At 36.5% G+C, this 23,494-nt stretch overlaps 1 protein-coding gene across 2 annotated transcripts in view; it reads left to right on the plus strand.

The window, feature by feature from the left end:
• The window catches only part of ascc3.L (activating signal cointegrator 1 complex subunit 3 L homeolog), a 327,995-nt gene that overhangs the window by 294,090 nt on the left and 10,411 nt on the right, over positions 1 to 23,494 (plus strand). For both annotated transcript variants that reach the window (XM_041563009.1, XM_018263366.2), the window contains exons 37-38: positions 10,535 to 10,759; positions 21,405 to 21,556. In XM_041563009.1, coding sequence (XP_041418943.1) covers positions 10,535 to 10,759; positions 21,405 to 21,556 — 377 coding nt within the window. The remainder of the gene's footprint in view (positions 1 to 10,534; positions 10,760 to 21,404; positions 21,557 to 23,494) is intronic.

Raw genomic sequence — 23,494 nt, forward strand, 5'->3', positions numbered from 1 at the left:
TTTGCAATGGAGCACTTTGTTATTTAATGTGGTTTTTAGAAAGTTTTGTATCATCCTTGAAAAAGGTCCAAATGTGGACCGAAACGTCTGGCATTTGATACTACGACAATAAAATTATTACGTTTTTAAAGGGAGTGCTGGTCTGCTGATAATTGATATATTTATAAATATATATATATATATATATATAATATTATAAAGTGTCATTCTTTCACTAAAATATGAAAAGTGGCGGTGGAGTAGGCGGGTTTCTGTTCGTGAATCTGGAGAAAGTATTTTACTCCAGTTTGCCAAAACTTTAATTCCAGAAATGGGCTATCTCCACTGTTGTGTATTCCCACCGTAGTGACAAATTAATCAGTTTATCGGTCCTGTTCAGTATTACTAGAATTAGTTTTAATTCTGTATACAGTATAAGCATTTTTAAAAGAACATTTAGTTTTTTCCTCTTTAGAACCTCCCCAATTCTGTTACACAAATGATACACAAAGCCATGAACACTGCCAGCACCTTCCGTGCTACTGTTTTATTACTGCTGAAGAAATGTAGCAAAGTACGGTCACTAAAATCCAGCTGCTCACCATGTGGCCTGTGCATGTGTGTGGGGGGAGTAATCTTTCCCAATGCCCTTATTTGTTTTCCCCACATAAATCTGAGCTTGCGTAAAACCTGTGCACATGCCATGTAGCCATCTGTGTAAGTGTTGGCTTCCTTTTGATTTGTACTCGAGCGGAAATCTAAGCTAAGTGTATTCTTGTTAAGAGTTTTCCAGCGTCGCCCACCAATAGCCTGCTGAGAAGTGTGTAACAAGTTGTGTTCATTAGCTAAAGTTTAGGATTAACTACATGTACTCTTTACAAATGAATGCCGCCATCTATTTTATATCAAAAATACAGATGTAATATTTACAACCTGCTTACCTGATACTTGAGTGGTCATTCAGCTAAATATTTGCATATATTAAACAAGAATTTAATTTTTTTTTGGGTGTCATTTTCTAATGCATCACAGGGAATACAATATGTCAGTAGTTTGCTTAAGATAAATGTTGTTTTTTGGTTTTAGATGCTCTTGCATAGTTTGTTCTGTGTTTTGTGCACCTGATGCCTAGCCCCCCCCACCGCAAGAAACTGCGCAGCATTTGGGTCACCCGTATTGAAGAGAGTTTATATGGGTTGTAAGTGCAATGGGAATGAGTTATTTAATTGGTCTTCCATTGGGCACAAAATAATTATAGATGAATGCTTTGCATCTTTTATCTGTGCATTGCTCTAAAAAAAAATACACTGTTACGTGACTTTTATGTACTGCAATGAAACAATTGTACACGGTGATGTGCTTCATATTAGGACTGTCCAAGAAAGGCCAGGGCTACTAAATTAACATTCACAGAATTATCCTGTCAAATTATTTATAAAACCTCATTAATGAATATTAATATACTACTGCATATGATGATTAGAAACAATAAAGCAGTATGTAAATAAGGTATATTATATACAACAGTACAACAATACAATAACATAGAATATTCAGTGATCCACTACATAAGTAGAGTACTGCTTACATGATTTCTTATAAATACTAAACTTTCTAAAGGTTTATAAATAATGATGTAACAAATCCTCCAAGATTCACTTTGAATCGTTAAATTTGTGTCAATATTTAAATTTTATTAAGTCCACATTTGAGATTTTTGCACTTTTGGAATTCTAAAAAGAACCCAAAAAATCTGAAATGTGTACCAGAAAAAAAAATAGAAACGCAATCACTTAAAAAACATGAAAAAACAACTGGTGCGCAGTGAAATCGACATTCTTTTCTTATTTTATTATATTATTCTTACGCTATTTTCAGTTAGCCTGCCACAATTTGAACAAATCTTGAAAATCCAAATTGAAAAATAGCTTGAAATATAAAAATACAACTCCAATTGACATCTGCAAGAAGTTGCCAGCTTTTAAATGGCAATTTTTTCTTTCAAGTTGTTTCACTCTTGAGAATTCAAGTTTTGGAAAAACAAATTTGCCATTTTTGACACAAGTGTAAATTGCTAACATTTTGTAAATTGCAAACAAATCTGCAGAGAAATCTGCCAATTCAGAACCATAGGGAACTTTTTATCAAATGATTAACGCTGACATTTTTTTTAAAATCAGTTTTATTATTATTATTTTCCTCAAAATTGTATAAGCCTATTGTGATTCAAATGTTAATATATATTTGCCAAATCCAAACATTTTAAATAAAGTACAGGTATGGGACCTGTTATCCAGAATGCTCGGGACCTGGGGTTTTCCGGATAACTGATTTTTCCGTAATTTGGGTCTTCATGCCTACTAGAAACCATTAAACATTAAATAAACCCAATAGGCTGGTTTTGGTTCCAATAAGGGTTAATTATATCTTAGTTTGGCTCATGTACAAGCAACTGTTTTATTATTACAGAGAAAAAGGATATTATTTTTAAAAATTTGGATTATTTGGATAAAATGGAGTCTATGGGAGACGGCCATTCCGTAATTCGGAGCTTTCTGGATATCGGGTTTCCGTATAAGGGATCCTATACCTGTATATTGATTTTAACTGATCTTGCTGTAATGCTACTACTTTTGCATTGTGTACTTGCTGTGGGCAGTTATTTATCATCATGGTATTTGTATTGTTTTGTATTTATTACTAAAGCACCACAATTGAGAAAACACATTTCCTTTAGTTCCATGGACCCTTACTGTGTAAGTGCAAAAAGGAGATTTGTCATTAGTCATTACTTTATAGCCCTCTTAAGTCATTTTAGTAGAGAATATAGTTGCAATCATTAGATTGCCTTTGATACAGGAGAAAGTAAAAATAAATACAGCTATGACAATTTGAGCTGCTCTGGTCATATGATCAGCAATATAAAACAAGAACACAGGTTCCATGCTCATGCGAATTCACTCTCCTTTTGTTGCTGCTGTTGAATCCATGGCATTTGCAGAACAGATTGTGGCTTGTAATGAAAAGGGAAACGAAAATGAAAAATATTGACTGAACAGCAGGGCCCATTTGATGTGATTATGAAGAATGTTTCTTTATTCTGTCTTTTCTGCTGCAATCTGAAAACAGTAGCAGGGGGTTACAAGCAGACTCCATCGCATGATTGTCAATCACTGTCATTTAACATTTGCAATGGGGAGGCATCTCTATTGTGCGCTGGCTGGTCAAATCAGAGGAACAGATTCGCAGTTAGTAGTCTGTCCTGCCTCCACTAAACAAACAAGGACAGGGCAGTCTCGTCGGCATCTCGCTTAAGAATATAATGGACTCTGCTGACCCTGCTGACCTCCATTCATCTCTGCTACTAGCTGAATCAAAGCTTCACTTGCCATTCTCAATTTCCTTTAATTACTGCCTAGCTGCAGATAAGAAAATTAACAATCTCGACTTAACAGTCTTAAACAGGAAATTAGGTCAACAAGTTTTTCTATTTTGTTGTTGCATACTCTCATGGAATAGAAGCTCGAGATCAGTGAATACAAATGTGTGAGGCTCTGCTTTGTCAACCATAGTGGCTCCTACTTATTCTTTCATTTAACTTAGGTTACAAAATTTTTTTTAAGAAACGCTTAATTGTGATTGAGTTGAGTTAACACGTGTGTAAAGGATAAAATGCCTTTATACAGTAGGGAAAATAAGTATTGAACATGTCAACAGTTTTTTTCAATAAATATGTTTCTAATGGGGCTATTGACATAGAAATTTACACCAAAATAATCCACACAAATAAATGCATACATTAAGTTATGTGTAATAAAGTGGAATGACAGAGGGAATTATTGAACACGCTTACTGAAATTTATTAGTAGTAATACTCAATAGAAAAGCCTTTGTTGGTAATGACAGCCTCAAGACGCCTCTTGTATGGATAAACTAGTCGCATGCATTGATCAGGTGTGATTTTGTTGAAGGTTCTGGGGTTCTCCTTTGTGAACCCTGATCTTCAGTTCTTTGCATAGATTTTCAATTGGACTCAAATCAGGTGATTGATTTGGCTGTTCTAGAAGCTTTATTGTTTTTCTCTGAAACCAATTGAGAGTTTCCTTGGCCATGGCCGGATTTACATAGCGGGCACCCCTAGGCCCGCTGTTGTTAGTCTCCCCCCAGTCCTCTCCCTTTTATTCATGCAAATTTTCATCATCAGATCCGGAGCAATGTGGATTGGTGCACAGGAAATTATGAAAACTATTTTATCTTCTGCGAATCGCCAGTGTTTCTGAACCATTGTGGGTGTGGTTGGCCAGCATGCTGCCCCCTAAAATCCTGCCAAACTAGGCCCAGGCCTTGGTGGCCTTTCCACAAATCTGGGCCTGTCCTTGGCTGTGTGTTCGGAATCATTGTCTTTCTGAAATGTCCATCCTTGTTTCATTCTCAGTATCCTGGTAGATGGCAGCAGATTCTTATCAAGAATGTTCTGGTACATTTCTCCATTCATCCTTCCTTCAGTTATATTAAGTCTGCCAGAACCATATGCTGAAAAATAGCCCCACACCATGATCTTCCCACCTTCAGACTTCACTGTTGGTATGGTGTTTTTGGGGTGATGTGCAGTGCCATTTCTCCTCCAAACATGGTGGGGCACATTTACTAAGCTCGAGTGAAGGATTTGAATGAAAAAAACTTTGAATTTCGAAGTATTTTTTTGGGTACTTCGACCATCGAATAGGCTACTACGACTTCGATTCGAATGATTCGAACTTAAAAACGTTCGACCATTCGATAGTCCGAGTACTGTCTCTTTAAAAAAAACTTTGACTACATACTTCGGCAGTTTAAACCTACCGATATTAGCCTATGGGGACCTTCCCCATCATTTTTCTAAGGTTTTTTTGATTGAAGGAAAGTCCTTCGATCGATTAAAATCCTTCGAATCGTTCGATTCGAAGGATTTCATTGTTCAATCGAACGTTTTTCCTTCGATCATTCAATCGCAGGATTTGCGGTTAATCCTTCGATATTCGAATTCGTAGGATTTTACTTCGAGGGTCAATTAGAGGGTTTATTAACCCTCGATATTCGACCCATAGTAAATGTGTAATGACATCCAAAGAGTTACATTTTGGTCTCATCTGACCAGACTATATTCTCCCAGAATTTCATTGGCTTGTCCAAATGTTGTGCAGCAAACTTTAAACAAGCTTCAACATAATGTTTCTTCAGTGGAGTCTTGTGCGGTGATTGTGCATAGAGGCCATGTCGGTTGAGTGCATTACTTATGGGGTTTTTTTGTTTGTTTTTTTAAAACAACTATACCTGCTAATTCAAGGTCTTTCTAAAGCTCTCCGTGAGTGATAATTGGCTTTTGGACAACTCTTCAGATTAATTTTTTTGACTCCTCTATCAGGAATCTTGTGAGGAGCACCTGGTCATGGCCAGTTTATGATGAAATGATGTTCTTCCCATTTCCAGATTATGGCCCTAGTGGTTCTCACTGGAACATTCAGAAACTCAGAAATACATCTGTAACCAATATCATTAGTATGTTTTGCAACAATAAAGTTGCAAAGGTTGGTAATAAGAAACCTTTTTATCAATTAGGACTAAACCAGTTGATGTTAATTTGCACTGATAGAGGGCAGGATTGCTTTCTAAATACTGACAGATTTCTGCAGGTTTTTGGGCTTTTCGTGCATTTTTTCACCTCCTTTACACCTTCTTCATATGTTAAATACTTATTCCCTGTCTCATTCCACTTTATTGCACATAATTTTATTTATGGACTTATTTGTTTTGATTTCTTAGTATTTGTGTATAACTTGGTTTGTTACCTACATCTGGTGTAAATTTCATGTCAATAGCCCCATTAGGAATATATCAACTGAGAAAAACCTTGATGTGTTCAATAGTTATTTTTACTGCTGTGTATGTATGTGTGTGTATATCATACACAAGCTCAATTAATTTTCAATTTCTATTATTGAATCTGTTCTAAATGGAAATATAAAAACCTGCAGCCCCATAGTTCCCCAAGAGCTTCCACTGATAAGTAAATCATTTTACTTCCTGAAACACTAATCCATGCATGCCGAGTGCACAACTGTTCCCATCTGTTTAACCTCTGAAATTGTTCACTTTGGTTTATTGCATCCAGAAAGAACCCAAAAACTAGTTACTGAAGAATAAACGGTACAAAATAAAACTCTGATAAACAGTGCTTAGTGATCCCACACGTTATAATTGGTGCTTAGTGATGTGACTTGCAAAGTTACTCATTATAACTTGTGAATTATAAAAAATAGTAGTAATGTAGACCCCTGATGTAAAATATGAGATACCATCTCATGATGTTTATAAAAGCACTTAGCCTGCAGCTTGTGGCCCTTATGTGGTCATGCATATTTTACAATATGGGTATATTCCACATATATTATATATAATTATTATTGCAAAATATAGAGGGTTTTTTTCAGATGCAAATCCAAAAGCCTGCTTCAAAAACTTGCCTAACACCATCCTAGCCTGTATTGAGCTGCAGCTCTTATATCTGATCTGCAACTATTAATAAAAGCATAGCAATTGCAGTGATCATTGGCTAAAATTAAAAAATCGTTAAAATCATCTTATAATACCGGGAATAAGACAAACGGCTTAACACATTGTCATTTCTTTGCAATTAGTGTGTCATATATGCGTTTAAACCATAAAGCCAATGAGTAGGATTTCAGTTACTGCTTGATGCCATGTCACCTCTATCTGTGCATAGAGTGGGATTCTCAGGAAATAATTCAAGCTGCATTAATTCAGCATTCATGCATAGTCTGTGTGCTGGTCATTCTTTTGTTCTGTGCTCTTAAAATCTTCTTATCCCTTGCACAGTGAGGACATGTAGAGTCTTCCATTGTAATAAAAAGGTGTGAACACACAGGGGGATGGGGGTCATATCAATTGAAGAATAAATGTCTCATTTGTGACTTAATTGCTTATAAATAATTACTCTTGAGAGCTCTTTGCTTTGTAGCAGTGTCTGCCTGATGATGCTCGCACTATCTGGTAGTTAGAGCAGGAGAACCATAATGTTTACGCAAATATCCTGCATCTCTAAACTGAACTAAAAAATAGTCAATGTAAAAAAAAAAATGAACTTCTATTGGATATATTTGGGATTGTTTAAATAAGATTAGTTTTGGTATACTGAAGCATGCAGCTTGTAGACTCTATGCTAAAATAAAAATGAATCACGTTGCAAGTACATATGTGCTTCACAAAATATGTCAGCCTTTGAATAGTCATTATAATATTGCATGAGACTTAACTCGCTCTTATTTACAGCTGTACAGCTTTTTGTAGGTCATTTATACAAATGCCAGTCCCACAGCCCTATTGGCTGCTATATCAGTATCATCATCATTTAATTATGTAGTACAAATAAAATTTGCAGAGCTTTACAATTTTTAAGTATGATGATGAACAGCATCTACAAAGATCAACCATTAGCTGTGGTCCACGTCACATTTTTGATTGGGTCATGCAAGGATTCCTAATGCAGTAAAATATTATTTTCCTCACTGTTGTCATTTACAGATTTGAATTTGTATTTCCCTTAAAAAAAAGCCCTTAGCCCGCCCCCAATCCGCTTAGTACTTACCTTTATGGCTATCGTGTGATGTGGCTCCACCCCTTTTGTGACACTACATGGCTCTGCCCCTTTTGTGTCACGGAATGCCCCTTTTGTTCCCCCCCACACACTGGCCGGTAAAAACTTTGAGTAAAGGTGACAATCCTATTTACAGACCTCCAGTTATAGGCATGGGTATCCAAGAAAACTATGCAAGTACAAAGTAGTAGTTTTCTTTATTTCCGTAAATGTTGCTATGGTAAATCCATAACCGTCACTTCTGTATTTTATTTATCTACCGGTGGAGTCCTGAAGACAGTTGTCATTATTCAGTTTCCTTTTTTTGCTAGTACACTGATCTTTCTGTATACACAACTGTCTCTAAATTGTACATGTACATCTATTCCCTCTGAACAGTAAAGTGCTAAATTGTCAGTATGTGATGAATGCAAGACTTTCGTTGTAGCCGGTAGCTCCAACCTCTACAACTGCTGATGTTCTTTGTAGGACTTAAGCTGGCCAAAGACGCAAAGATAAAGTCGATTGAAAATTTGCTTTGTACGATTTTCGGATCATGTGTGGATCGTCCCGACATTTTTGTACCATGGTGATGGTCGTTTATTCGATTGGACTGGTTAGAATATTTTTGTCGGTGAACGATATAATATCTATGCATGTATTGCGATATCAATGGGTGACTGTCACTAGTATGTGACGGACACAACATTCGTGCAATTGCTGTCATGGCCAGAACATTGTCTGATTTGATTTTACTACTCTGAATGGTTATTGTCTTGCACCATATGTATGATCGTTCGTACAATGAGGCTAAAATCTGCACCTCTATGGTCAGCAATGAGGTTGCTAGATGATTTCTCTGGGCACTGCAGAGAATCTCTCATTGGGCCCCTGCCAAGCACAATTTTCATTACTCCCTTTCTTATTTCCACCATACCTCTATAAAACGCCTGATTTATCTCAGACTGTCTACCTTGTATATAAACAGTCATACTGAATTTTGTATGTTGTTACTTCCTGATTCTTTTTTCTTTTTATTTCTTTTTGAAATAAGCTATTCGAGCTTACGACAAGTCAATGTCTCTGCCACCTGCAGGTTAGGATACATATATCAAACAATAATTACAAATGAAGTACTACAGAGTGAGATATAATGTTGCATTTGCATCCTCCCTGTCTGCACTTCCAGTTAACCAGTTCAGGTGCCAGACATGCTATTATGTTAAAACTTAACTTTTAAAAGTGATGCTATAAAACCACTCTGCCAAGTACAATAGACACACTACTTAAATTAACCCATAAATAGTGCTGAACCGTGTCCATAAAACCACAATTAATATAACCAACAAAAGGTGGAACGGCGGTGTAGTTTAATAATTATAACCACATGTAATTATCATCATTAATTCCAAAATTAGTTAATTAGTTAGGTAATGATGGTGTAGATCAGTAATGAATCCCTTTTCTAGATCCCCAAGCAGGACTGCCGCCTTTTTTAGTTCGGAATCATTGGAGAGCTTTTGTAATAACTTACCCCGGTAGGGGTGGTGGGGTTCGGCGGGGACGCCCGCCGCACTCCAAGCTGGGATGCCCGCAAGGATCTTTTGTGCCTAGGGAGCGCGCGCCGCGTCTGTCTGCGTCTTAAAGGCGCAGGCGCGCTGACGTATGATGCGCTATGGCGCGAATTTTGAATGTATTTAAAGGGACAGTTTTGATTTGTTCATTGCCCGTGATAGGATTAGTTTTCCTGGTGCCTTTGTGCATCTGTTATTGATCTCCTGTTGTGACCTTGCCTGTTTTTGACCATCCTGATATCCGTACTCCGACCCAGCCTGTACTTTGACTACTCCTTCTGCCTGATCCTATTCTGATTGATTACCCGGTTTGACCCTTTGCCTTCCTGACGATCCCAGTTATCTGCCTGCCTCGACCCAGCCTGCCTGACTACGATTCTGCCTTATCCCGTTGTATCGCGACCTTTGGCCCAAAAAGACTCTGCTAACAGCCGTGCCCCTTTGCCAGCCAGAACATCTCGCCTTGTACCCCTCGTTAAGTCCAGGTGGCACCCAAGTAAGCTGAGGGCTCCTCCCGAAGCCCAACAGTGGTCACACTACTGGTGAAGCCGAGCCGAGACCAGGGTACTTGACACTGGTATTGGGTGCCGGCTGTGACAGCTTTACTCTCACAGTTCACTTTACCCTAAATAGGTTAGCAAATAGTAGGACTAAGCAAATATCAAGAGTCTAAACTCTTGCCAAAGGAAATAATCAACACCTCTGTTCCCTCCCTTCTATTCGTCCTCTGTGTTTTCTACCTGACTACGTAGGGAGCGAATGGGAGCTATTCACCCACTGTCCACCTATCTTTTTGATTTTGGAAAAACTCCATAAACATAATTGTTAAAAAAACAAAACACCTGATTTAGCAATGTCTGCATCTAATTGTTTTGAGAGTGGGCACTGCATGTCAGGTTCTCTGGTGGACTTTAGGAGATCCAGCCAGACACTGGATGATTTGATGGGAGTACTAGGTGATTGTGCCTGAGCCTCTCCACCATTACAATTTACATTTTGTTAATTCATGTTAAAACTGCTGTTTTTATGGTAAGCGCCACTACAGTGGAATACATCTTAATGCCTCCTGAACATGTGTTGGTTTAGGAATATCACTAGGGTTGCCTCCAGTCAGTCTTTTACTGTCCCAGTAAGTAAAAATTATACTTGATGTAAAAGATTTTAGTAGGGTGGTTGACAGCCCTAAATAGATTCCAAATGCTGTCCGATGCTGGGACACATGTCCAGGCCAAAGTGAGAATTTGCATAAAATGGCATCATAAATAATACAATGAAATCAAAAGCCACTGTGATCCAGCTAGTCAAATTGTTATTATATTACTAAAATATTTTGTTTTTCTACTTTAAGGAATCCGAGGAATATGCTGATCTCCCAGTAAGACACAATGAGGACCAAATGAACAGTGAGTTGGCAAGAAACCTTCCTATTGAAGTCAATCCTCATTCGATGGATAGTGCCCACACCAAGACACATCTGCTTCTACAAGCCCATTTTAGTAGGGCTGTGTTACCCTGCCCTGATTATGCCACTGACACCAAAACCGTTTTGGATAATGCAATCAGAATTTGCCAGGTATACTTTTATCTCTTATCTTCAAATTCAAAGAAATCATTTATTGGCTACATTTATTAATTGTTGTATTACAGTCCTAAACATTTCCTGCTTTGTAAAGTTGATTTGTAAGGTTTGTTGAATAATATTTTCTTCCATATAGTGCAATGGCTGTTACAACTGTATTATTGTAAATGTTTGTGAAGCTGATTATAAACAGCATAATATAAATGTGTATTGTCTTGTTTCAAAACATGGTTCTTTTTTACTTTCTGTATATTATTACGATTTTACAAAAACAAAAAGCACAACTGATGCAAAAATACCCAAGTCATTATGGCCTAGACATGGAGTACATAAGATACTACTTGGAAGACCAATCTTCCACTAGTATTTGCAAATTGAACAGCTCTTCATGCCTTAGAATGACGTGAAAGCAAAGAGAAAAGTCATATCAGTTTTGGTATACATAACTAAATACAAACACCAAAACTGCGTGTATAGTATGCAGTATGGTAGACAGTCCAAATTGTATGGAAAATAATTGTTTTTTTAGAATGCTGCAACATATTCCTCTAGTCCATTTCTGAACTACCGACATTCATACTTAAGGGTCTGTGCAACAAAGCAGTGGGCCTTTTCCCTTCAACTGCAATATATAGAGCAGGACTGGTTAAATTGATTAGTGCTTAACCGATTTGGCGTTATGAATTCACTTAAGCCTTACCTATGAAATGTTAATCGCAGCTTTAATTTGTACAGAATTAGCATTTTGATTAGCTTGTGGCTAGCTGGCATACTTGAACCTCTTTGTCACAGAAATGACATTTCCATTAATTATGTTTGTTAGACAGCATTTCATCTATGAACTGTTGCTGGTGACATTATTATTTATAATTCTTTTATTCATAGTAACAGTAATACTAAATAACATGCAAGTGATAAGGGTCAAGGTGAAAGGGGGATTTCAACCACAAACATTTCAGGCAGAGGTAATACATCATTAAGAATCAAGTATGCAAAACGTGCCCTGTCTGTTAATGGGATTCTACGCTTAACCAAATTGTTAAGTAAGACGTTTGTTTTCTTGGATTGGTTAAATTATCCATAAACAAAAAAACATGCATTTGTGAAATGACCACCTGAAAAACTGGCCATATACTATATGCTAATTTCTTAATGTTGCCAAACATTTGCCCGGTGAGGCAAACTATAGATGGTGGCCTAAATTGGGATGATGTGATCATTAAGATCCTGACTGATGATTAACTTCTGGAGCCCTGTCAGTTCTTTCTTGCATCCAATGTAGCAATGCACTTTTTATAAACTACAGATCATTTTTTTTGGGTCAGAGTTGGAAGTTCTGGCCCAAAACCTTCAAAGATTTGGATATTGCCAGCAACTATGTCTCTAGCAGGCCATGTCATTTAATACCTGAGAAACAGAACAAAACTGAAAGAAAAAAAATGCTCATTGGTTTGGCAGTACTTATCATTAAATCAAACCTTGGGGGGGCGGGGCAGTTCTTGGGTTAACATTTTGGTAGAGCGTTTTGTAAACTGTTACCATTCTTTCTGTTTTATGCATCTGTCCAGTATTCATCTGTATTCTATAGACAAGCCGAGCATACATTTGTAGGATAACTTGGAAAGGCTTATTTATCAAATTCAAATAAAACTCAAAATTTCACCAAATTCTGTTTATTCTTTTAATGGGATTGTTCACCTTCCAACAGTTTTTCAGTTCCTTGATTTCAGAAATAGACTTTTTTCAACTACTTTCTATTTGCAACTGTTTTTATTATACTGAAGTTTAAAGGTTCACAGTTCTGGGAGTCATCGACTCTTTAAACTGTTGTAAATTGATACATTTAGTTGATACATTTTTTATCTTTGTCCTTGCTGAGCAGAATCCCTAAGTTTCATTACAGGCAGCTGTTAGAATTGATACAGCAGTTGTTAATATTCAACAGATGTGCTGAGAAATACATCATGTAGCAAATTGTGACAACTGTGACAATTAAATGCAACAATGCAGAATCTGCACCAGGATCACTGAGCTGCCTTACTGAAATACCATGGTCCCGAACAATAAAAATAAACAGTAATTTAAAGAGTTTTAATTTCTGGTGAACAATCTGAAACCAACTGAACTGAAAAAAGTGTTTGGAAGGTGAACAACCCTTTTTAAAAAAAAATTACAATATATAAAACTCAAATTGAACCATTGGGAAAATGCTTTGAATTCATAATGAACCCATCATTTTCAATGGGCCTACAATATCAAAAAAATAAAAATAAAAAAACTTGTAAGACACAAAAAAAAAGCTGCATAAGTTTTGCCTGGACAACTCCTATTGACTTCTGCATGATATTGCAATATTTCATATGCAGTAGATTCCATTGTTTATATTCATTTACAAGTTTTATTTGCTTAATAAATATCGAACATTTGAGTTTTGGAAACCATAAATTGAACTTGGGATTTGTGAGCAAAAATAGCAGAAAAAAAAATCAAATTTGAATGTTGATAAATCACCCCCATAGTTTTATATAGTGTCTGATTTTACATATTTAAATATCTCACTGATATCTGATATTTTTCTCTTGTATATTTTGATTATGAAATTCCCTAGTTTGGCATCTTCTAGTCCATCTGCATTCTAATGTTGTGGGCACTATTTTTCTTGCTTATCATAGATTTTTATTAAAATACAATACACTTGTAGGCCTAAAGATACCACTACCTCACTACTTCTTAGTGCATCTAGAAAGATTATGTACCAGTATATATCAAATTTGAATTGAAAGTTCCAATGTAAACATTGACATAAACTCTGAGAAGTATAATTATAGTAATATAGTAATTATAGTATGTATCCAGGGCTAATTTTCTCAGCTGGTCAAAATGTGACCACTTAGGTTTAATGGGACACAGTACATGATGATGTGTCCATTGAAACACTAAAATTATAATTGAAGCTATGTAGATGCTTAAATAATGTTAGTTGGGGGCCAAGAACCGAGAGGCATGCTCCCATGGTGTCAAACAATTAAAATAATGTATTCAATTACAAGATTAAGTATGTAATCCATTATGAGACATAATGGTATAGCCTTAATTTGTTTTATCATGTGATGTGACTAACTCAGGGGCAAAAGTAAATACTTACAAACCCTACCAATTCGGTATAAATGGCGTCATACTGTAAACGCTGAAATAAATAAACTTCTGCTCTATCACCCGCACTTGATTAAAAAAAATCCACATTTCGCACATGATGAAATGGATATGATGATAATTTGACAAGGGACTGGTGGAATGAAATTAAAGGTAGTGATGTACAGTAGTATGCATACCAATATAGTAAATGCATGAGCAGTAGTATCAAAGTAGTATCCCCACACAACAAATTGCTGTCACTGGTGGTGCTGGAGCCCCTGGATACCTGGTGTGGTATCACAATCAGTATTCAAAGCAGAATAATTCTGGAATGAACCGGAATTACGTGTATGTAGCGTGACTAAAATGGCAACCAAGATGGTGTCATTAGGAGTTCTCCCTAATTATAAAATATGCATACAAGATAAAATTACATTGAAAACATCTAAAAACATCTCTATCATATAAACCAAAAATGTACCAATATCAGAATACCTAATTCATATAATGCGAATAATTACAAAATTGGACATTTCTTTCAAATTTTTCTTTCTTCTTTCGGTGAAATGAAATATAATTTGTTTTATACCAGCAGCCTGCAAACCATTTGTCCATATTTTGCATCATCTTTCAGAATTTTAAGACTATGTTCTCTAAATCTGTCTTTCCATTTTCAGTTTACTGTAGATGCCTAATCTGTATACACCAATATTCATCAAGACTTTTGACATTTTTTTTAGTACATATCATTATATGCCACACAACCAAAGTCAGTTAATATTTTATGCTACTATGTTTATACCCATAAATATTTTAATTTCTTTTATACTGTATGCCTCCAGGTTTGTGTAACTGAAACAGGTTCACACCCAGCTATGCCAATTTGTTTCTGAGCCGTTGTTAACACATATGAAATTCTCATGACTGGGTTGTGAACCTGGTCCTGTAGAAATGTTTCTTGGACGATAGCCTTGTTATTTTGTAAGGGTCTTGGGACATCTTGGATGACTTTCATGCCTATATAAATTCAAACAACATTGGTAATTCTATTTCATCTGTTAGCCTATTGAAATTAATTTTCTAGACTTAACATTGAGGGGAGAGGGTGAATGGCACCAGTGAGACTCATGCACATTTTAAGGGTGTCTTTGTTAATGGTTATTTGCAAAAAAGCTGTAATCATCACCCCAGATGGCTTGTGAACATCCACTGTAGTCATTTGTTGAAGCTTAGCTGGAATTGCTCTACTTTTGTAGCATATGAGAGGGAGACTCTGAGGTCCTTACCCATAGGTTTGTTGAGCAGGGTTGTGAATAATAGCTACTAGATAAGGCCAAACAACAAGCTGCAGGGAAGAATAGGAACTCAATAATAGGATTACGTTTGGATACCAGAGAACCTAATTTTTTGGACATCATTTCATCAGTGGTACAGTATAAGGATATTATTTCTTTCTTGGATAGACATTGGAATATACACCAGTTTGATGCACATCTCCATTTATGTATGGACATTGTTACAGGTTACATTTAAGGGAATTGTTCAGTATAAAAATAAAAACTGTGTAAATAGGCTGCGCAAAATAAATAATGTTTCTAATATAGTTAGTTAGTCAAAAATGTAATGTATAAAGGCTGGAGTGACCTGGTATCTATTTACCAGGGGTGTAACTACAGAGGAAGCAGATCCTGCAGCTGCAGGGGGGCTCTGGAGGTATAGGGGCCCCAGGAGGCCCTAATTCATATACAATTTCAATAAATATTGGTAAAACAGTTCAACCTGTAGACATTTTGGTGGCCTGAAAAATAATTTGCTGTAGGGCCCAGTGATATCTAGGTATGCCACTGCTATTTACCCAGTTTTTATTTTTACAATGAACAGTTCCTTAAAGGAAGCCCAAAATCTCCCAAATATGCTAGCTTCAAACTGCTACACTCCATATAAAGTGATGTTTCTAATCCCTCATATTCCATTTGTGGTATGTTCAATTGTCCGAAAAGTAGGTGTTATTACATGTAAATACATTCCCCCCCAAAAAATCATTTGACTATTAAGATAACATCAGAGACCTAGATGTGAGATACCTATTATCATGTAGATGTGGGTTGCAGTATAGGTCTGATGAAGTAAAAACTAATAAATATATATATAAGAACCTCGTTTTAAGGTTCTTAAAGGTGATACATACAGATTGTTGAGGCACATCAGTGAGGTACATAATGGGGTTTAACAGGTTTATAAGTTATTGGTATAGAACAAATTACATCTCACCGCATTGAACATACTCTGGTTGATGATCTACATGGATTTATTACTATTTGAGCTATATCCATTATGTATACTGATACTGGAATATGTTTGGTTTTCTATTTATGTTTTTTTTTCTTTTTTATGTATACTGTGGATGTTGAGGATAAGTGCCCTGCTCATGCGCACGTCACCATATTGGTGTGCAGATATCACCATCTTTAATTTGGTTTGGCCAGTACCTTATCAGATGGGCATCTGTTCGTTCAGATCTGTACTTTTTTTGGATGTGTGATTGAGCAGAAGTAATTTCCTCTGCTGTTTACACTATGGGGGTTATTTTTCAAAGGTTCAGTTTGTGAGTTTTTTTCTACCTTGAATAAACTCACAACTGGAATGTTTGCTTATTTTTGAAAAAATGTGAATGTAAAAAACTCCTTATCTATATATATATATATATACACACACACACAATTGGTAGTTATTGCAAGCATACTTTTGCCTTTGTGGAAGTCACATCAGACAATGAAACATGTTGATATGTACAGACCAGTGTGTCTGATAAGCAGATTGCATGCTGGTATCTTGTATATGTAAATACGTTTATTCAATAAATTATTGCAACTGTTCTACACTATGCCCCTCATTTGTCTTTTAGATAATTCTGGTCTGACTGACTTGAGATGGCTGCTCCTGATTAAACTCAATATTTTGGACTTAACTTTCTTATTTCTGTTTGTGATCTTTAATTATTTTTATTTTTCCCTCCTTTTTTTGATGGGTCATATTTTTATATGGATAAATGAATAGTTTATCGTCTGTAGTACTCTATTTCAACTTTTGACTCCCTTTTTGTTGGTACTGGTGACATTTCTCCACCTGAGCCTTAAGCATCTTTAATTATTGGAAATCGTTTATTTTGGTTGCACATAACCATTCACAATTAGACTGCCGATATGATATTTGTAATGAAAAGGTCTAGTGTACCTTCTCTCTATTGGGTATATTTATCAAAGAGATAACCACAGTCCACTAAAGTGAAATACCACCACTCTCCATTCATTTCTATAGGATTTTTAAAGGCGTATTTATCAAAGTGAAAGTTCACCCTTTGATAAATACGCCTTTAAAAATCCCATATAAATGAATGGAGAGAGGCGGTATTTCACTCTAGCATCTCTAACTTCACTTTTTGATAACTTTTATCCATATACCTACATCAAAGTCACACAATCAAACAGCCCCTATACTGTTATAAAGAAAGAATTGTTCAGTGTACCTTCCTAAAAAAGCAATACGTTTTCCGAACGAAAGAGGTGTGATTACCAAAATAATGTGTTATAGAAATGAAAAGAAGTAAAACCCCTCTCTATTCAATTGACCACCAATTAAAGAAAATTCAAGTATTAGTGCAGCAGTGTCAGAGTTTATTAACAGTTTCGTTAAAGGAAAACTATATCCCCAAAATGAACACTTAAGCAACAGATAGTTCATATCATATTAAGTGGCATATTAAAGAATCTTACCAAACTGGAATATATATTTACATAAATATTGCCCTTTTACATCTCTTGCCTTGAACCCCCATTTCGTGACTCTATCTGTGCTGCCTCAGAGATCACCTGACCAGAAATACTACAACACTAACTGTAACAGGAAGAAGTGAGGAAGCAAAAGACACAACTCTGTCTGTTAATTGGCTCATGTGACCTTACATGTGGTTTGTTTGTGTGCACAGTGAATCTTACGATCTCAGGGGGCGGCCCTTATTTTTTAAAATGGCAATTTTCTATTTATGATTACCCAATGGCACATACTACTAGAAAAGTTTATTATTATGAAAATGGTTTATTTACATGAAGCAGGATTTTACATATGAGCTGTTTTATGCAATATCTTTTTATAGAGACCTACATTGTTTGGGGGGTATAGTTTTCCTTTAACGGTTACTAACCCAGTGTTGCTTCAATTATTGGGCAGCCATTGCTGGGTTACCCAATAAAGTGCTATGTGCTAGGTGCTAATAATTCATTAGCAATTAAAAATCATGTAACAGGATTAATTAATATTGTGCTATAAAGTGCTAGTGCTTCAAATGAAATTAAGAAGTTAACTTAAATAACCAGGATTAAATTGACCCAGGTGAGATTAAAGTTAATTCATTATTATATATCACACATTAAAATCCATTCATTATAGAAGATTGTAAATAACTGATTAACTGTTAAAAAGTAAACTTTACTAAATTCATTAAAATTGCTGCAAATCAATTAAGGTAATCTTTGAAGACTGCATAAAAATTGGTGAGTAAAATTTTGCCTTGACAAAGCCAGCAGGCGAAACACGTGTTGGCACACTGGGAAGCGCTTTTTGTGAAGTCTCCTGGGCGCTTTCCTTATTTTTACTATTGCAAAATAATTTCCTATTGATTTTAAACCTTTGCGACCGCATTGATTCTTCTTTTATAATCTTACCTGTTATCCAATGGCACTGTGGGATTTGTAGTTTTATAGGGAAGATTAGCTCTCCGAATTATAAGATAGCAAGGTAAAATTGAGACTACAGTCCCCAGTGACCTACTTTCTCCTCCGTGTGGGGTCCCAGACTTAGAAAAATACAGGCAGCTAGAACTTGGGACTTCTCCACCTCTAACAATTTTCCTATTCCTCCTTTCTCTTTCAATGCTGGTCTCCTTTGAATAATTTTATGCAAACGTTTTTTAACACCCTATAACTTTAACGGGGGTGTATGGATTAATTATTACTCACCAATTTTTATGCAGTCTTCAAAGATTACCTTAATTGATTTGCAGCAATTTTAATGAATTTAGTAAAGTTTACTTTTTAACAGTTAATCAGTTATTTACAATCTTCTATAATGAATGGATTTTAATGTGTGATATATAATAATGAATTAACTTTAATCTCACCTGGGTCAATTTAATCCTGGTTATTTAAGTTAACTTCTTAATTTCATTTGAAGCACTAGCACTTTATAGCACAATATTAATTAATCCTGTTACATGATTTTTAATTGCTAATGAATTATTAGCACCTAGCACATAGCACTTTATTGGGTAACCCAGCAATGGCTGCCCAATAATTGAAGCAACACTGGGTTAGTAACCGTTAACGAAACTGTTAATAAACTCTGACACTGCTGCACTAATACTTGAATTTTCTTTAATTGGTGGTCAATTGAATAGAGAGGGGTTTTACTTCTTTTCATTTCTATAAGCCCCTATACTGTTGCAACAGATAAATTAAGTTGCCAGGGATCATTTCTTCCATAGACATTATATTGTGATAGGAGACCTATTATTAACTTCCCTTGGGGAATCATAAGTGCAATGTATCACCTAAATACTAACTGTCATTTCCAAATGTGTTAGGTGTATGCTGAAGTCATTTGCATTCATTGCCATTTCTCAGCAAATGCTGCATTTGTTTTTGTATTACTCTAATTTAATTAAAACTGTTCTGCGTTTGTAAACAGGTCCATTGTTGGAAGAAGCTTTTGCTGTTTATTTTATCTAACAGCAGCCTTGTGTTTGTCTGGAAAACATTAGGTGTATTGCTGAGATTAGTAACATGTTTAATATGCAGCTTTAAACTAGAGATTCCTAATATTTCCAGACTCGCGTTGCAGCTAATTGTATGGATCATTTATAGCAGGAGTTAGAATTCTTCAATAGACCGATTAATATATTTTTAAACTGAAAATTTTGTTCCCATTACTTCCTTTTTTAATTTTTTAAATTTGAATTTGTTAAAACCTCCAAAAAGTTTAATGATGTCAAAATAAAATTTGCTTTTGTGAGTAATATTCAGCCAGGACAATTCTGTGAAGGCGGCAGTCAATGTTTTCTTCTTGTAAATATTTACTGGCACACAATGGCACAGGGAGATTTATTCTGGTAACATATTTCAGCTGGTGAAGAATCACCTGATATCTCCTGTCAGTGGAAGCTGTCTTTCCTTCTGATATCACTGACAGGGGGTATCTGGCAGAGGAACGTGTGCTATTCATTTTAGCCGTCCTACATAATTACTCTAAAGAAATCTGTTTAGGTATTTATTTTTAACAGGCATCTGAAAGTGGATCTGTTCACACCTAAACTAAGTGATAAGCATTTTTCTATGGAGCCCTACGTAATATATGTTCATATACTGACCAATTATAATATGTAAGAAGTGGACTTGTTCAGTACTACCTGTTTTAAGGCCAAAAGTACCTGCAGGCACAAACATTACCACACCTGCTGCATCACCAAAAAAGCCCCACACCAAACATCAGCGATCCCTTCCAAGCTATGCACGATAATGGAAAGCTCAACAAACCTTAAGGCATACACTTTTAGAGTCGGGGCACACAGGCAGATTCAGGGAGATTAGTCGTCTGGCGAGAAATCGCCTCTTCTTTGGAGCGACTAACCCCCCCGAACTGCCTTCTGCCGGTTAAAATGTAAATCGCCAGTGGGATGGCACTCGGCGCGATTTGTTTTCCAAAGTTGCATGAAGTTTCCTCGTGAGGCAACTTCGGAAAACGAATTGCTCCGAGTGCCATCCCACTGGCGATTTACATTTTAACCGACAGAAGGCAGTTCAGGGAGATTAGTCGCTCCAAAGAAGAGGAGATTTGTCATCGATTAATCTCCCTGAATGTGCCCTGACCCTTACAAGTGCTGTGTGCTTTACCAGAAGACACCTCCCTTGCACGAGATCAATATATAAATGCAGAAAAATCCAATAGCGCGCCAATTATTTGAGCTGTGTCAACAGTGATTTATGTAGCCCATAAACATATACAAAATGGGAAAAGTTTTGGGCCCCGCCTTGCCCTTTATCTAGCCTAGAATTTTCAATGCAGGTATTAATACAGATATGGGATCTATCTGGAAATCTATTATCAAATATTGCGTCGCCATTTTTCCTAGAGTCATGATCCCAATTATGGTAAATCCCAGGTCAACTTATTCAGATAATAGATCCCAATGTAGTAAAACAGTTGGTTAAATGATCAATACAATATGTTTTAAAGCCAAAAAACATATACTGGGTATGGAAAAGGCAGGGCCCTCCTGCAGCTGCTAAGCTATAATTGTTAGGATTCCCAAAATTAGGTAAAATACTGGTGTCAGGAGTTCATAAGCAGTTTGTCATGTTACAGCTTCCTACCCCTGTAATGTGTGCGTGTAATTTTTGTTCATTAGATATATTCTTGTATAGTCTCACACACATGTCTTTCTGTACAATAGGCAATGTTGGATGTTGCAGCTCACCACGGTTGGCTCGTGACCGCTTTAAATATTACTCATTTGGTGCAAATGGTGGTTCAGGCTCGATGGATGCATGATTCTTGCCTGCTAACTGTTCCAAACTTAGAGAAGAACCATCTTCATCTATTTACGTATGTATATGACCTTTGCTGTTGTTTATATTTATTAGTATATTTTATCTGTATAACAGTAACAAATGCCTTCATATGCTGATAGTTAAAAAAAAATTCAATTCTGTCTGAAGTATACAATGATTTGTGTGTCCAATTATGTTAGTAACAGTGATTCTTTCTTTTAATAAAGCTTCTCTTGTCATCCTCACTCACAACTTGCTGTCTTCGCCATATGCTGCTTGCTATGTTCAAACACTGTGCTTCTGAGCTTACTCCAGCTCTTACTCATATATTCAATTTGTTTCTGGCTTCTGGAACTTTCCCCTCTTTGTTCAAACAGGCCTGTGTCAATTCTGACCCTTCCTGTTTCACTGATAACCATCTTCTCTCACTTCTACCTCTTGCCTCTTAAATCCTAACACGTATTGTGTTCTCCCATATTGTTATTATTATTAACTCTCTGAGCACCCATAATCTATTGGACCCTCTGCAAGCTGGTTTCTGGCTTGCATACTCTACTGCAGGGATCCCCAACCTTTTTTTTTACCCGTGAGCCACATTAAAATGTAAAAAAGTTGGGAAGCATGAAAAAGGTCCCTGGGGTGCCAAATAAGGGATGTGATTGGCTATTTGTGTATAATGTGTACTGATAGCTACACCGTGTTCTATATGGCAGTACACCTGTTTTTTTTTTGGAACCAAAACTTGCCTCCAAGCCTGGAATTCAAAAATAAGCTCCTGCTTTGAGGCCACTGAGAGCTACATACAAGGGGTTGTTGAGCGACATGTTGCTCACCAGGTACTGGTTGAGGATCATTGCTCTACTGAGACTGCCTTGTACAGAGTTACATATGATCTTCAGGTTACCAAAATCAAAGGCCACTATTCTAATCCTCTTGACGTATCATCTGTGCTGATATGGGAAGACTACTCTCTCCTGATGCAACTTGTGTAGTCATTGGGTATACATAATCAGACTGAATCTTGGTTCTCTTCTTGCATTTCTAACTGATTATTCACTGTCTCTCTTGCTAACAGAACCTCCCCACCAGTTCCACTTGATATATGGAGGCTGTAACGCTCTGTATTTGGTCTGTTGTTATTCTCCCTTTAGGCTATGGGCACACAGGCTGTTGTCAGTGGCTGTTGCCATTCTACATATTTTTGCAGACTGAGAGAAGCAGATCTGCTCAGTGCCCCTGCTCCATTGATTTCAATTTGATCAGCCTGTGTGCAGTCACACACTGACTTCAGCTTTGCCGTTTTTTACTGCACACAGGCTGATCGAATTGAAATCAATCTGCCTGCAAAAATATGCAAACTGACAAACAGCCACTGACAACAACCTGTGTGCCCATCCACTCTGTCTTTGTGAATCTAATCCACTCATTTTACTATCAGTACCATCTGTATGCTGATGATGCCCAAATATATTTATCAACCCCTTCATTAACATCTGAAATTGATACTCAAATCTCTGTCTCCTAGCAATCTCCAACTGGATGAACCAACACCACCCTAAACTACACCTTACAAAAACTGACCTAATAATCTTTCTAGCTAAGCCTACTCCCCCCTTTATTCCATTGATGAAGGCCTCATTAACCCTGTCAGCATGTAGACTTTGGCCTCCACTCTGTCCTTATCTGACTACATTAACACCATTGTCAAAACCTGTCACTTTTTCTTATGCAATATTGTCAATGTGTCCCTTTCTTTATCTGCTACAACTAAGAAACTCATGCATGCTCTCATTCTATCCCGCCTAGATTATTGTAAAATTCTACTAACTGGCATTCTTAACTCCCATCTCTCTCCACTACAATCTCCATTTAATCTGTATTAAATACTGCAATTCCCCTCCTCGTCCAACAGAGTACTCTCCACCCTCCACTGCTGATAAGTCCTTATCATGGCTAATATCCTTCTATTTGTGTCTGTAAATTACTCTTCCAC

Source organism: Xenopus laevis, chromosome 5L, assembly GCF_017654675.1.
Source record: "Xenopus laevis strain J_2021 chromosome 5L, Xenopus_laevis_v10.1, whole genome shotgun sequence".
NCBI classification, from domain to species: Eukaryota; Metazoa; Chordata; class Amphibia; order Anura; family Pipidae; genus Xenopus; species Xenopus laevis.